Raw genomic sequence first — 12779 nt, 5'->3', positions numbered from 1 at the left:
CTTTCCCCACACACTAACACTTTCAACGTAAATGTTCCTTCCTAAGGCTCTCTCATTTCTTCATAAAGCCTGCTCACTGAGTCTCTGGGGTCCGAATGGGGACTCCTCCACTCACCTCCAGAGCTCTAAGTGCTACTCATACCAGTCACATGACAGTGTTCATAATTGCTAAAGCTAGCAGTATGCATTTTAATTATACCTTAATCATTTATTGCAGACAGTTTCTATCCAGAAAAGGAGGTCTTGGGAATCATTCACTATCAAGCACTTGTTGACTTTTGGGGATTTGGCAGGCTGGAACAGAATTTCTGAGAAAGTATTATGTGGACGTTCCAAAGAAAACAGCCTGTCTGAGAAGATCCTCTTGAAGGCACTTCATTTGGGACCAGGCTGGCGGTTTTATCTTGGATTGAGGGCTCACCATCAAGACTCATGGAGATATCGGTAAGTGCACAGCACACCTATGATCACTCTCAGCAACTGCTTCCATTTGTTAAGTGAGGACTCACTAACTGCAGAGGGATTGGGACTCATCCCAAAGCTACTGTGGACTGAGTACATTTCTCTGCCAGTACTTGCTAATGACTCACTTTCCTTAATAGAACTTTCATGAGGCTGGAATTTGGGGATGGCTGTCTGGAGAATGTCTGAGAGGAAGTTCCCAAGCCACTGTCCTGGTTTATGGTGAAGAAAGCTTCCTGTGCTAACCAGAGCAGTCAGCTAGGGCAAACAGCAACATATTCCAGTAATGCTTCCTCAGTGCTTTCCATAAACAGTTCATGAAAGATCATCATGAAGGCATGAAGTTTAGCATAGTCAGGCAAAGGACATTACAAACTTCTGAAGAAAGTCATCGATGGAAAGCTGAAGGCAGCATATTTTAGCAACTGTATCCATGTGGAAACAGAGAGTCTATCCTAGTGAATTGCTCTGGTCCAGAGAGAATTCCAAAAAAGAAAAAAGTGAGTGTGTGTGTGTATATGTTGTGTGTGTGTGTGTTTGTGTGTGTGTGTGTATCTGTCTGTCTGTCTGTGTTTGTGTGTGTGTCTGTGTGTCTGTGTGAATTCCATCAGTCATTTTACTGATCTGCCAAGATGACCGATCACTTTGAAATACATGGACTTAGCCAAAATGAAGTACACATGACTACTCTCTACTTGCCTTTTTAAAATTTATTTTAAGGTCTTTATAATTACTAAATGTTCTCCTTTCTCAGAAGATATTCTGAGAGCAAAGCAAAAATATCACTCTTGTAAAGCCATTTCCATTCTTCCAAAGGTCTGCTGGTAAATTATTCCCACTGATCTTTCCGTCTTTCTAGCCTGTGCAAACACACCTAACCCATACTACATTTCAACAGATGGCACTTCATTTCTTTAAAGGAAAGCAGCCGTGGGTTTAGACAGTTGAATTTTTAAACTTCTGTATTTACTGAAAGTGCATATGGTGCTATATGGACAAAGAAATTGTGCTGAAAGAAAAACATTTCTGTCTGCTGCACCTCCTAGGCTCCTAGGAGAAAAGTGTGCAGTTACACCATGTACTTCTCACAAAGCCGTATTTGGCTCCAATGTTCTTCCCTTCCTAAAAATTAGATATGTGTGATGCACGGATCAGAAAGTTTCTTTATTTGAAATTCCTCCTTTCAGCTGCAAATGGGAGGCGTATAGAAAAGATTGTTACCAAAGTGACTCGAGTGATTTCTAGGAGAAAATGAAACACAAACCTGAACACCAAAAAAAAAAAAAAAAAAAAAAAAGTGAAACGAAACAACCTCTGTATGACAACATAAGCAGATGTTGGTGTAGAATTTATAAGGATGGGAGGGCTATAAAGCCTCCCTTGAGCCACTCATAGTTCATTTAAAGGCCAAGAACGCCCCCAAAATCTGTTTCTAATTTTACAGAAATCTTTCGAAATTTGGCACAGTAGTCAAAAGTCCATGGAAAGGAAAAAAAAAAAAAAAAAACCCTCACGTCCCGACTTCAGCTTCCAACTGGAAGACAGACTTGCTTCTTTTCAACAGTTTTCACAGATGCAGTGACCCACGCTGTGCAGTGAGAATCAGCTAACTTTGAAAAACATCTGGAAAAATGAAGGTTAGTGCGTGTGGTCTCGGGGATTACCACAAAGTCGAGGCAGCACGGGCTGAGGATTGTCCGAGTTTTCTATTGTTTAGAGAAGGTGAGGATTTGTGTGTGAGTACCGCTTCCTGGGGTGTGTTAGGATTGGAAAGTGGCTCTAAATATACTGTAGAAACATTTGTTTTAGCAGAACTGGAAGGGTTCCAGCAATTACCGCCAGATCAGTGGAACACAATCACAAGCTTTGTAGGGAAGGAGGAGTAGAAGCTAGGGCTCGACAGAAATCTTACCATTTCTTAGTAGGAACTAAGCCCGTGTCTAATTTTCTGTATTCTGTGTAGACATGGCTGAAAACTGTCTTTGGAGTCACCACCTTGGCTGCGCTTGCTTTACTGGTGATATGCATTGTCTTACGTCCCTCAAGAGGTAAGAAATTTCCCGATTCCCTCAGTCTGCCTAGCGTTGCCTGGAAAATGCACCAATGTGTGAACTCAAATGGGTGAACATTTCCGAAGTGCTTATTTTCCAAAGGAAGCCTGTTATTTCTAAGAAGACGTATAAGTTCACAGTTGTGTTATGTGCAAGACCAGAAATACTGAAGAGTTAAGGGTAGGAAGAGATTTACAGTGTTATTTCAGCAACAGAAAAACCTAGGAGCTATTCTGCATCACTCCCACCACCCCCAAAAATACATGCAGAAGACAAGCTTTGATAGGCCTTTCAAGACAACATTTTTAACTTGCATTGTTTTCTATTACTAGATTTGCCTAGTGGCAAGTAAAAATAATGAGTAAGAATAGAAAAGTTAAAAAAAGAACCTACGGAGGCTTTGAAATCACTAAATAGTGCTTCCAAAAATTTAAGGAAGACGTTCAGAATAGAAATCTCAGGAATAGCCATATAGGAAAAAGTAAAATTCTTGTTCTATATGTGGTAGCAATTAACAATTAAGTTAGGAGGCTTGGTGTAGTTAAGCAAGCATTATCAAGATAAACTGGCTTGGTGTGTGTGTGTGCCAAAAGACTCGGGCTGGCAGAGGTGGCACTTGACTGAGACCTGAAAGACATTATGCACTGATTTTGAAACTAGTGTCAATTTTAATATTATCAATGGATAATGAACCCTTTCTTATTACGGAAATTCTTATGAATAGCAACTTGAGCTTCTAAAGCAGAAACATGATGCAACAATAACAGATCCTGTACTGTAGGCTCTGGACACATGATGCAACAATAACAGGTCCTGTACTGTAGGCTCTGGACACATGATGCAACAATAACAGATCCTGTACTGTAGGCTCTGGACACATGATGCAACAATAACAGATCCTGTACTGTAGGCTCTGGACACATGATGCAACAATAACAGATCCTGTACTGTAGGCTCTGGACACATGATGCAACAATAACAGATCCTGTACTGTAGGCTCTGGACACATGATGTAACAATAACAGATCCTGTACTGTAGGCTCTGGACACATGATGTAACAATAACAGATCCTGTACTGTAGGCTCTGGACACATGATGTAACAATAACAGATCCTGTACTGTAGGCTCTGGACACATGATGCAACAATAACAGGTCCTGTACTGTAGGCTCTGGGACACATGATGCAACAATAACAGATCCTGTACTGTAGGCTCTGGACACACGATGTAACAATAACAGATCCTGTACTGTAGGCTCTGGACACATGATGTAACAATAACAACAGATCCTGTACTGTAGGCTCTGGATAAGAGTTGGGAAGTACCTGTGGTTAAAAGTGACTGACCCTAAGGGGGCTAATGACACACCTTCAGCCGAAGAGCATGTGAGTTCTGAATTATCTGTTGCCTTTAAAATGGAAAAACACAAAAAAATGAAGAGTTCAAAATGTTCGTGGGACTTTCACAGAATTAGAAAGCAAATACAGATGAACCTGATGAAGGCAGTGTTCTTGTGTCGACACTTTAATGTTTAGCTTGTATTTCCACTCCCCACAGCACAAGATTTTTCCTGGGCTATTAAAATGTTTGCCCTTATGATCACTTTTTTCAAAATAAGTTCAAGTTCAAATTTATTTTAAGCCAGACTATCACCTTAGTGTTTTAGAGGACACATTTCCTTCAACACAGATCTATTGAGTCCTGGGCTAGGTCTCTGACCCATTTAATCCAATCTATTAAAAATTATCCTCTGAATTTTTCACTCACTGGAGCTTGAAATGGATAATCTGCTCCCTCAAAAATTAACAGCCTTTAGAATAAAAGTATATGGACTTTGTTGAGACAACCTTTAATGTCCACAAGTGTTGAACTTTGGACTTTGAAATATATTTCCAAAGAGAAGCATATTTATCCAATGCACATAGCATATAAGGATAGATATTTGGGTCTATACTTACATTTATAGATATAGACATTTGTGTAATTACATATAATCCCAATCTTTATCTTCTTTCCAAGTTTTTTATGAATAGCATACTCAAAAATATGTTATAAACTATATATAACATAAAAGTCCTGTGTTTTTTTATAACACAGATTTCTATTTTCAATGGAAAAGATAATTCTCTAAGTAATTTCCTGTTATTGTGGAATAATCAAATTAACCTCAAGATAAAATTTTAACACTCTTTTAGTCTAATGGAGAAGTAAAAAACGCTTAGAACTACTTTTTGGTGTATAACATCATTGTCTTTTTTTTTTTTTTTTTTTTTTTTTTTTTTTTTTTTTTTTTTTTTTTTTTGGTTTTTCGAGACAGGGTTTCTCTGTGTAGCTTTGCGCCTTTCCTGGAACTCGCTTTGGAGACCAGGCTGGCCTCGAACTCACAGAGATCCGCCTGGCTCTGCCTCCCGAGTGCTGGGATTAAAGGCGTGCGCCACCACCGCCCGGCTTCATTGTCTTTTTATACTAAAGAACTTCTCGGAATGTCACCTGAATAGTTTCTGAGCGAGACTAATCATTCCTCACCTCTACAGCAGGTCTGGGGTCTGGTGGAATGACCTCATCCTTTTGACCTCCCTTCTTTTTTCCCACACCCCACACCTTCACCATGTCCAGGCTGAGTATCAGGTCCCATGCTAGCTCACATTTCTCCAGTGCCTGAGAGAACAGAATTTGAGGTGGGAAATCAGGGGAAAGCAGGAAGGGAAGAGGAAAGAGAACTAAAGGCTACGTAAGCCTGTACATTCACTTCATCAGAACCACCACCACCACACATTTGTCCTCTGGGCCTTTGGTTCCTCGTCCAGGCGCTGTGGGACACTGTAGCAGAAGTCAAGAACCAGCCATCCATTCCTTTATTTACGCACTAATGCACTGGGTCCCCCAAAGTACCTCCTATCATTGTGCTGTTGTGGAGGTTACAAAGGTCAGTAGTCTCAGTTTTCCCTTAGGCAAACATGGAATAATTTTTCACTCTGCACACCTCAAAACACATGGCCATCACCACCACTACAGAAGAAGGTTTCTGTTACTCTCCACAAGTATAAGAGGAAGAAATAGAGTCAGGACAAAAGGGGCTTTTCCTTCCAGGGCAGACATCCACAAAGGACCAGCTTCCAGCTTCAAAGGGTTTTGGAGGAAAGAGAGCAGATCGTAGGAATAAGTAGAAATGTGGTAGTGAATAAGTGTGCTCTGTTTAGCTCACTTACATATTAAAAACAACTGTGTTGCAGCTCTTTCTAAAACTCCTCAAAGATTTCATTTTAATTTTAATCCAAACTGAAGACAAACACACATTTCTACCCTGCAGTCCCATGTGATCCTTGGCTGGATCCTTCTGGATCTTCATTTCACTCTCCTTTTTCTTCTATCTCCATTTATTCTCTCCCTTGAGGATTTCTTCCCTGGCATCACCCTTATACCACTGTGGCAATGCAGCCATGGGAAAAATCAGCACAACACTCTTTGGTTTCCCTTTATCTAGGCTGATGACCACCAATACACAGACTTTCTTGTTTCAAGACATTTATAAATACGATAAAAACTAAAACCAGAATTAGAAAGTTGCAAAGGTCTTAGAATTCTTTAAAATCTCTATGGTCTTCCTTGGGTCATGATTTATGTCTTCTGAATTTCACCCTTTCCTCCTCCGGTTCTTTGGATAGTACATTACTCCATGTGGTGATACCCAAGCACTCAATACATGTGAGCTGCGATTTTTGACATTTATTTATTTTACATGTGCATCTCTGTGTGTATGTGTGTGGGCATGTTTGTATGGTTGTCAGAGGACAACTTGTGTGAGTTGGATCTCTCCTTTTACCCTATGAGTTCCTGAGACCAAACTCAGGGTTTCAGGCTTGGCGATAATCACCTTTAACTGCTGGGCCATCTCACCATCCCAACTATGATTTTTTTTTTGTTCCAAGATTTATAGCATGTGCTATAAATCAGATTACCCATAAGAAATGAAGTCTTGGGCTTCTTTACGAATGCTTAAGTATTTGTTAAAGCAGCTCCCCAGCCCTCAGTACCAGAAGTAGTCTGCTTTGGCCACCAGGAGCATTTAAACAGAACTTTCTTTTCACACAGTTCTGGGGTCTGGAAGTCAGAGACCAAGGTGCCAGCTTGCTCCTTTCTCCAGACTTCCTTTGACTTGCAGACTATTTTATCCTTACTCTCCCTTATGTATGGATGTCCCTGGTGTTGCTTCCTCTTCTTATAATGACACCAATCTGCCTGGATTAGAGCTCTGCCACTACGATGTCATTTAACTTTAATTACATCTTTAATTTCTAAATACAATCACATTGGGGTTGCCCTTCAACTTGTAACCTTTATTTTTTTTTTACACATTTATATGTTTTTATTCATTTGTGTGTGTGTGTGCATGTGTGCATGCGTGTGCGCACACTTGCACACCAAGGTGCCTGTGTGAAGTTCAGAGTGCAGCTTTTAGGCCTTGATTCTCTTCTTTCATGATGTTGATCCCATAACAGAACTCAGGCCATCAGACTTGGAGGCAAAGCACCCTTATGTGATGAGTCATCTCACTAGCCCTCAACTTGTCACTTTTTAGGGGACACAAGTCCACCCATAACAAGATAACAAGAGTGATCAGTAACACTTTCTTTGAGATGATATCTGAACTAGGACTTTAAGAACAAAAAGGGTAAAAGCTCATGACAAGCCCTCCCTATAGGGCGAGATCAAGGACAAGGCCTCTGACTCAGGAATGTTTTTAGAAAGTTCATGAAACCAGAAAGAGCCATGACTCCAGAACTATTTCAGTAATTAGCAAAGAAAACATAACTACACATAGAGAATGATATCATATAAGCACACATCACTGTTAACACTTATTAACACTCATTAATAATAGCTACTCATACCTTAAATATAGTATATTTTAGGTTTTTGAATTTATAACTAATTTAAGCAGAACAGTGATTAATGCCATCTAAGAAGAAAAATCATTTCAATGCTTAGGTTAGGCAGAAATAGTTATTATTCTGGTAACTATAACTTATAACTCAGCAGTTACTTTTTGTAAAAATAAATTTTGTGAAATGCAGTCATTTTGAAATGAGATTAGAATATGTTTTTAAGATTTGCCCAGTATCAACATTTACACCTATGAAACAAACTCTCTAATATTTATGAAGAATTTTAAGCTTATTTATTCACTGTTATTTTGAAGGGAATATGTGGGAATTCTGAAAGGTTGAGGGAAGGAATCAAAAAGGTCATGGGCATAAAAGAGCTTCTGGGTGGAAAATAAGCAGATCTAACATGTAGATTATATTTCTGTGATTGTTACTCCAAAATAGAAAATTAATTTTAACAAACTAACTCCCTTTGAATATTGCCAAGTTCTCAATAATTACAAAAATAGTCAAAAGCTTTCTGATAATCCTGTAATCCAAAGAAGCTTATTTGTCTCAGATTTCCAAAGAAAATTGTGCTACGCCCTCTACAGGGACATCTCACCAGAGGCATACCCTGAGAAAAACACAAAACAGGTTCCAAAGTTCAAGTTGAGGGGTTGGAAAAGCAAGCCTGGTTTCTTTTTCAAAACCACACAAGATCCGACCGGGAGTAATGGCAGTAATCAACACAGTAGGTACAAAGTGAAAGAGTTTCTTTACAGAGCAGCCAATCTAATACAAAAATCTCCCTTTTCCTTGGCACCCATTATACTCAAAGGAAAGAGCACATTGCTTATTTTTATATCCTTGAAAACTGATTGAAATGGTATAGCAAAATAGAGTAGCTCATAATCTTTATTCACCTTTATTCCTGTTAACAATTACAAGAATAGCATTAAGATCTGAACTGACTATATGCAAGCTGTGATTTTATATTTGGCAGAAAAATCAATGTGCTGAGTACTTTCGAAAGGAACAGATCCAAATAACCTGCATGGCCAAAGGCAACCGCAAACAAACCAGCATCTGGGCAAGTTAGATGAGACAAGTTCCTCCAACAATTTCAGACACCAAAACTCACAAGTCAAAAATAGATAGAAAACTGGAGTAATACTACAATTCTAAAGAGACTGTATGAGAGTTCATGTGTTGTCTGTCACATGTGTGTAATCCCAGCACTCAGACCGCAGGATCCCGGTCGTGAATTTGAGTTTAATACCTGCCTGTGCTGTAAGATGTGACCCTGTCTCAGAAATCCAAAGTGTGAAAACTGAAAGAACAAGAGATTGAGTTAGCACTTTTAAAACTCTCCCCCAAAACAAAATACTAAGCCCAGATGGCTTCAACAGAGAGAGAGAGAGAGAGAGAGAGAGAGAGAGAGAGAGAGAGAGAGAGAGAGAGAGAACTTCCCAACTCACGCTAGAGGCCACTGTTGTCTGATATTAAAACAAGCAAACAAAAGAAGACAAGAAGAAAGAGAAAAATATAGACCAATATACTTTATGACTATAAATTTTAAAATCCTCAACAAAATATTATAGTAAATCAAATTCAGTGATATTTTTAAAGATTGTGCATCAGAACTGTGGGATTTCTCCCAAGACTTTAAGGTTGTTTTTAACATTTTTAAATGAATATAATAAACCTTAAATGAAAAAAAAGAACAAAACCCACATTATCATTAAAACAAGTACAGAGAAAGGATCTGAGAAAAATCAGACTATTTTCACGATGCAATCGTAACACTGGAAATACAGAGGCAGAAGAATAGCTGCAAGCTTGAAGCTAGCCTCATCTTCTTAGCCAGTTCTAGGCTAGCCATGTAGGGGACCCACTCTCAAAAGTCAGAACAAGAAAGCAACAACGGACTCAACAGATGAAAGATATGTTTATGAAGGGGATTTATGATCACATGACATGGTCTTGACAGTCCAGCAATAGCTCTCTGTTTGGCAGAGGCTGAGGATTTGAGAGCTGTTGAGTTCACAAGGCTGGATGTGACAGCACTCCCAATCTGATTTCTGTAGAACTGCTAGTTTTCAGCCCATGTTGGAAGGTTGGAGAAGCTGGGTTCAATGACAGCAAAGGATGATGGTGATGATAGTAGTAGCAGTATAGTAGATGCATTCACTAGCAAGGAGTAGAGGTGGGCAGGCAAAATGGAGAACTGCTTTTCCCTCAGACTTCTTTATATTTGGAGCTCCCTAGGGGGCACTGCTGGCTATTCTAGGGGAAGGTTTTCCCACCTCAGTTAATCCTTCCCATAAACACCCTCACAGATAGGCCCAAAGGGATTTTCTTAGTTCATTCTAGATCAATCAAATTTGACAACCATAGCTAACCATCATATATATATTAGCAGTGAACAATCCGGAAAGAAGATATAATTAAATGGAAAGCTATCCCAGTTCAATAATCAGAAGACAGTATTTTTACATGGCAAAAATCTCTAAATATGTATATGCATTGAATACAATTTCCATTTATATTCTACATAGTTTTAACAGAAATTGATAAGTCGATCCTCAAGCCTATAAAATAGCTGAACATTATTGAAAAGTAAACCAGAGGGCCTTGTACTTCATACATTCAGAAATTACTACGAAAGCTATGCAGCCAGGATGCTGTGCTACTAGCAGAAGAGAAGGTATATGGAACTATAGCATGAGGTGGTGCAGAATAAGGCTTTAGGATGGAGTGGTGGCTCAGTGGGTAGAACCCCCTATCATGCAGTGCATCCTGACAACCTGCGTTTGGTACCCGGGTGCAGGATCCCACATAAGAAATAGGGTGCAGTGATATTTATCTGTAATCCCAGCACTCCCAAAAGGATACAGGGGTATCAACTGAGCACATACTGGCCAAATATCTCACTGCAGAACAGACAACAAGAGAAATTCTGCCTCAAGAAGGTGGAAGTCAAGAGCTCACACTCAGAAGTTGTTTTCTACAAAGTTGTACTTCTACAAACACATCATGACCTCTCTCTCTCTCTCTCTCTCTCTCTCTCTCTCTCTCTCTCTCTCTCTCTCTCTCTCTCTCTCTCTCTCTCTCTCACACACACACACACACACACACACACACATAGTTAAAGGATTTTTTTCTAAAAGAAAGTAAGTTCTGCAATAATGGTTTATTAACTTTTATTGTTACCTTGATAAATCAGTGGAGAAAAATATTAACAGCAACTTCATCTGGAGCAATCAGATGTTGCTATGTTAAAGAATGGACTCTGTCCTCACATCCTGAAAAAATTAATTCAGAGTGGGCCAAAGACCCAAATAAAGGACCAGTGTATTCAAACTTTCACACCCAGGGAAAATCTCTAGGTCCTTGGGTGGATAATTTCTAAACTATGACCAAAAGTACAAACCACAAAAGACAAAATAGGTAAATTGAAACTTTTCAAAAGTTAATGCTTTTGAGTTGCATAGAATAACATCACAAAAGTGAAAAGAGTGTTCACAAAATGGGAAGACATATTTGTAAAGAGTGTATCCAACAAGCAAGTGATACAAGTATGTAAAGATGTAAAGACCTGTAACAGCTCACAGTAAAGAGTGAAATACACAAATCAACAGTCTTCTAAAGGATATACAGAGAAAGTTAACAAGTACTAATAAGCTTGTGGATGGTGCTCAATATCATTCATCATTAGAAACCTGCAAATCAAAACCACAATGAAATGACAGGAAGGGAAATGACTCATCTGCTGTAACGTGGCATGCAGAGAAAATGGAGAAAAACAGCCAGAGTAGAAAGAGATGGAGTAGACAAGTTTTCAGGTCTGGCTGCTGAACAAAGACTCAGGGAAAGAGGGAGGTTGATGATCTTTCCCAATCAGTTCAGTGGAGGAATGTATGGAGGGTGGGTAGTGCCGTTTATGGAGAGGAATCTGGATAAAGAGCATGGGAATTATTTCATTTATTCTTTCTTATTATTCTTTTCTTTTTGTTATTTTCTCTTCTCCTCCTTCTACCCTCGTCTATTTCTCTATGTATATGTGTGTATATGTGTTAACTATCCCACCATTGAGCCACACCTCTAGCTGTACTGATTCTGAAGTACAAATGAAGATGCTAAGTTACACACAGAGGTCTGGAGTGTATAGAAGTGGGGTTCGAGTGTTGCACTGGTCCTGGAGGTGGGTCCCCAAAAATGATCCTGAAAGGATGAAATGACTTCAGAAAGTGGCTCTTTGGCAGTACGAATAAAGGATTTACCTCACAATTTCAAACACGAGTTAGAAGACATGCTGCCATAGGAGATTGAGTGTTAAATAGACAAGGGTAGGTTTCACGTTTATAAATCCCCAAAACGTGCTTGCATGCCTTGTGCCTGATACTGACTGTGTCCTGTGATCTTTGAAAATTTACTATGGAAAACCTTGACACTTCTTTTGAATGACTTGTTATTCAGCATGTTGCTACCTTCTGAGATGAGCTACTGCCCTCTTTAGCCACACAGTAAGTGTTCTAAGCTAGGAATCTCTTTGCTGGAAGTCAGCTCAGATCTCTTTATTTTCTTTGCATCTATGTTTTTTGGAGTATAATTACTCTCTCTCTTGTATGCTGTTTGGTTCTTGTTCTAATTTTTATATTTGTTGTTGCTTTAAGGCAAGTGTGCTTCTATGTTAAACCATAATGGCAAAGGACTCTGCCTCTATAATAAGATAGATGTTAAATCCAAGCTTGTGATGCATTAAGCATGTTAGTTGGCCTCTAGTTTCCATGTCCTCACTTGCAAATGGTGTTCACAACAGTACACACCTCAGAGGAGCACTGTGAGGACTTAGCAGGTGCATTCGTGAGAGTGCTCCCAACTTGTAAGACCTCAGTAAGCTGTAACGCATCCTGTTGCTGACAGAAATTTATTACTTCAGACCCTTCCCCCCGCTAAAGTTGTAGGGCTTGACTCATATTTGATTTTAAGCAGCTTTAAGTATACTTTTCACCTGGACATTTCCTGCATTTGTTCCTTTGGACTTCCTCTGGAAACAAGCAGGACCCAATCTGCTGGTTAGAATGGGGATCCTCTTAGGTAGGCTCTTTGCAAAGCCAGCAGGAGGATGGAAACAGTGTTCTGGGGTCACTTGTCTTCCGTGGAGTGGCCTTGTGGCATCAATCTCAACGCCTTCACAGAAATAAGAACAAAAAGCCCTGCCTGTCATTGTGTGCCCACTTAAGATGGCACCCCTCTTCATGTGCTTCCTGACAAATGTGAGCATGATTACTGGATGTTTCTACTCTGATACACACTCTCAATCTTTTAGGACTAGTCAATTAAATGGCAGACACAGCCTCATAAAGACACAAAGTTTTAAGAAAGAATTAGGAA

The 12779-nt window shown here is 39.5% G+C and overlaps 1 protein-coding gene across 1 annotated transcript in view; it reads left to right on the top strand.

Annotated features, from left to right (window-relative positions):
* Positions 1-1898: 1898 nt before the first annotated feature.
* Positions 1899-12779, top strand: part of Fap (fibroblast activation protein alpha) — a 74049-nt gene continuing 63168 nt past the window's right edge. The window contains exons 1-2 of the mRNA XM_052725457.1: positions 1899-2099; positions 2426-2510. Coding sequence (XP_052581417.1) covers positions 2094-2099; positions 2426-2510 — 91 coding nt within the window. The 5' untranslated portion in view covers positions 1899-2093. The remainder of the gene's footprint in view (positions 2100-2425; positions 2511-12779) is intronic.

This window comes from Peromyscus californicus, unplaced genomic scaffold (assembly GCF_007827085.1).
Source record: "Peromyscus californicus insignis strain IS unplaced genomic scaffold, ASM782708v3 Scaffold_7__1_contigs__length_154581171, whole genome shotgun sequence".
NCBI lineage: Eukaryota > Metazoa > Chordata > Mammalia > Rodentia > Cricetidae > Peromyscus > Peromyscus californicus.
Note: the sequence above shows the minus strand (reverse complement) of the source record. Positions and strands in the feature narration are given on the sequence as shown.